The 3,267-nt window shown below is 47.9% G+C and overlaps 1 protein-coding gene across 1 annotated transcript; it reads right to left on the reverse strand.

Moving 5' to 3' along the window:
• Positions 1-1,217: 1,217 nt before the first annotated feature.
• On the reverse strand, positions 1,218-2,894 carry FPOAC1_001400 (uncharacterized protein; the record flags this gene model as incomplete). The annotated part of the gene is made up of 2 exons (XM_044846004.1): positions 1,218-1,659; positions 1,747-2,894. 2 exons carry the CDS (start codon positions 2,892-2,894, stop codon positions 1,218-1,220), a joined length of 1,590 nt encoding a protein of 529 aa, XP_044711920.1.
• Between the last annotated feature and the right edge of the window lie 373 nt (positions 2,895-3,267).

A 3,267-nucleotide genomic window follows, 5' to 3' on the forward strand; every position in this document is an offset into this window, starting at 1 on the left:
TTGATCGTTTCTGGGCTTTATCAGCAACTGCGCCACAGCTATTCGTGCCGGGCCCGCATTTATTCCACTTCAACCTCGCTACGACGGTCGGCAACACCGAACATGATGTGGTTGATAGAGTCTCTTCTCCGTTCTCTTGCGGTAGTTGACCTTGGCAATTGACTGAGCCACTGGACACTCCGTGTAGTATTTTGAGTTTAGCTCTGTCCTGCCGAGTCTCTCCCCAGCTATCACTCCTAGCAGTAAAGATCATCTTGAAACGAGGTTCACAGGCCGTTACCCGAAGTGATAGGCCACGATTCGTGCAACCTCGTACAAGGGAGGATATCTGCATGTTGACGATCCTCGATAAGGTGCTTGTCCTAGGTTTTGGAATCGAGTTTGCCACTTTTGATGAGTTGTCTGTTGGTTAGTCCGAGTTTCACAAAAGTGACAAGTGTTTCTAGAAGAGAACTATCTAGGAACTGACAAGACAAGACAAACCGGGCGGAAAGGTAGAGTACCCAATCATATATTCTCCTTTGTGCCACCAACTTGAGCTTCGACATGATGACATTCGCAACATGTGACGCAAGAAACGGTGCCTGCTGATGATAGTTCATGACCGTCTTAGCCACGTTTTCACCGCAGCAACCACATCGTTCTATCAAATAGGATGAAATAAAAATGCTGTCTCTGCATCCGAGTCTGACTATCTACCTACGTGATAATAGTGACATTCCTTGCGAGACTGAACCGAGGGTGGTTTCGGCGGGGTCACAAGGCAATCGTGCGATGGCTACCGACTCTACAATTCAGCCTTATGGTCACTATGACTTTGACAGTTACCCAATAATCGGGCACATAGTAGTTTGTATTTGTTTTAGTGGGTGCCCCCGATTTCGAATAGTTGGAGGCAAAGAACATTCGCAATTGCACTACACACTGATCTTCCACAGCGAGAACCATTCGTCTGAGTTGTGACATTGTAAGAATACAGATTACTTGAATAGCGTAAGATACTATACTACTTCATACCAACAAAGCCATAAAAATCGAATATGTGCCAACACAAGGCACTCTAGTCCAAATGTCTCATACATGGATGCTTTACAAGTGCCACATGAATAAACCCACAACTCCTTTCAAAACGAAATAACATCCATACAATTTCCAATCCCAGAGCAGCCATGGTTCGTAGAAGTCCAGTGACATAATTTGTGATGACTCTTGGTCCTTCACGCGCTATCAGAGCGCTTGTACTGAGGTTGGTCCATGTCACCCACGTGCTGACTTTCTTCGGCTTCGACGCCATAGTCGGTAGGATCAGCCTCCTCGTCCAGCTTCTCCATCTGATCAGGCTCAACAAGAGCGTACTTGCTCTTCTTTCGGATGCGAGCGCCATACCAAAAGAATATGAAGGGGATAAAAGCCAGTAGAGTTGCGACTCCTCCGATAAGAGAACCCCCGCCACCAACACCAAGAGCGGTAAACATCTGGGTTGTAAAGAGGGGAGCAGCAGCGCTACCAGCAGATCTAGCAACAGTGTTGGCGGCGATAACAGACGCTGCGTATGAGGCGTATGTGTCGGTAAGGTAGTTGATTATGGCGACATAAACAAGCATCAGGGCGGCAGAGAGGAATGTGCCCGCAAGAGTTGGGACGATCCAGGGGACGGCGCTTCCTTGTTGTTAGCTATCGCTTGCTATGTATATCCAAAGCGGGATAACCAGGAATAATAGAAAAACCTACTTATAATTGGCTGACCATGCAAGCCAGAACATGGTAATGGGGAAGGCAACGCCTCCAAACATGGCCATGAGAAGTCGGTCTTCAGGCAATAGAATCTTCCCTGCTGCATCTTTGCTTCGTCTTCGTTCGCTATCGACGAAGATGACAATAGTTCCGAGAACGGCCCCAACAACCTGGCCAAGCAAAGGCAGTTGAGAAACGCCAGCATTCCATCCTCTCATGTCTCTGAAAACAATAGGGTAGATACTAAAGAGCATGAACTGAAGAGTGAAGACGATACAAGTGTAGACAGAGCAGAGGAGGGAAATCAGGTCAAACATGAGAATCCAGGGTCGTGTAAGAGCTAGCTTGTAAACGTGGGCGAGGCCAGGCGCATCCTCTTCTCCCTCCGTGACGACGTGCTCGTATCCTTCGATGCCAGACTGCCGAGCTCGCTTGGACTTCTGGGTCAGAATAGTAGGCGTGTGTGTCTCGGGAATGAGAAACATCAGAAGAACCGTCACGCCTCCAAGCCATAGAACAGAGTACATGCCCCATCGCCAGTCCTTCTTCAGCTGAACAAAGCCCGAAACAATGGGTCCTAAAGAAGATCCCACCCAGGAAGCAAGACTGAATATTCCGGTAGCATTTCCTCGCTCGATAGGATCCCAGAGATCGACAAGAACTCCCGGGGTCGTGCTTAGTGGGGCAGAGATAAAGACTCCAGCCAAAAATCTTCCAACGAGGAGCGATCCGAAGTTTGTGGGGAAAGCGCAGAGAAAGTTGAAGGCCATGTAAGCGATGAAAGTGATGTAGAAGATCCATCGACGTCCATAAAACTCAGAGAGAGGTGCAAATACAAAGGGTCCAGCACAGAAACCGAGCAGGAAGATGGAAGTCGTCAAGCTTGCAGCAACTGTTGAGATACCAAACTCCTCCACGACAGAATCGACACTCCCTGAGAAAATGCTTGATGCAAAGTTTCCGTTCATGGCAAGGAAGACAGCAATACAAGTTATTCCCCATCTTCGTTTCTTGGACCAATTTCGTGGATTCTCCTTGTCATCTGGGGAAAAGTCGACATAACCTTGGTCGTTGATATAAGGACCATCGTGCCTGTCGTGGCTGGTATCGGGTTTGAATGTCATATAGGACATGGCCCTACCCGTAATCCGGGCAGCCATATTTGTGAGTTGTTCTGTTCACACAGATCTAGGAGATCTAGGAGATCTAGGAGGGTAAAGGAGACAAGCAGTGCAGTTGAAGGGGATATGTCTGTATCAATGGTGATCTCGAGAGCCCGTCCGTCTTATATTTATATAGATTCGTTTGTTTTCTAACCTTTTCAGCCTTGGCATCATTATGAAATCGTTTACTTTGCCATTGTGTATGAGTGAGGTGAGGCATCCCCACCATAGTGGCCTTGATTGTGTTAAGTTGACGTCAAGTTCTCCAGGTGAGGGTATACTTACTGTGAGCATTGGGCCCCCTTTCCCCAGACCAGCCGGAGGTAAGCTCCGGAATGTGTTTTGGATACCAGATTCAGCTGCTTGTCGG

This window comes from Fusarium poae, chromosome 1 (genome assembly GCF_019609905.1).
Source record: "Fusarium poae strain DAOMC 252244 chromosome 1, whole genome shotgun sequence".
NCBI lineage: Eukaryota > Fungi > Ascomycota > Sordariomycetes > Hypocreales > Nectriaceae > Fusarium > Fusarium poae.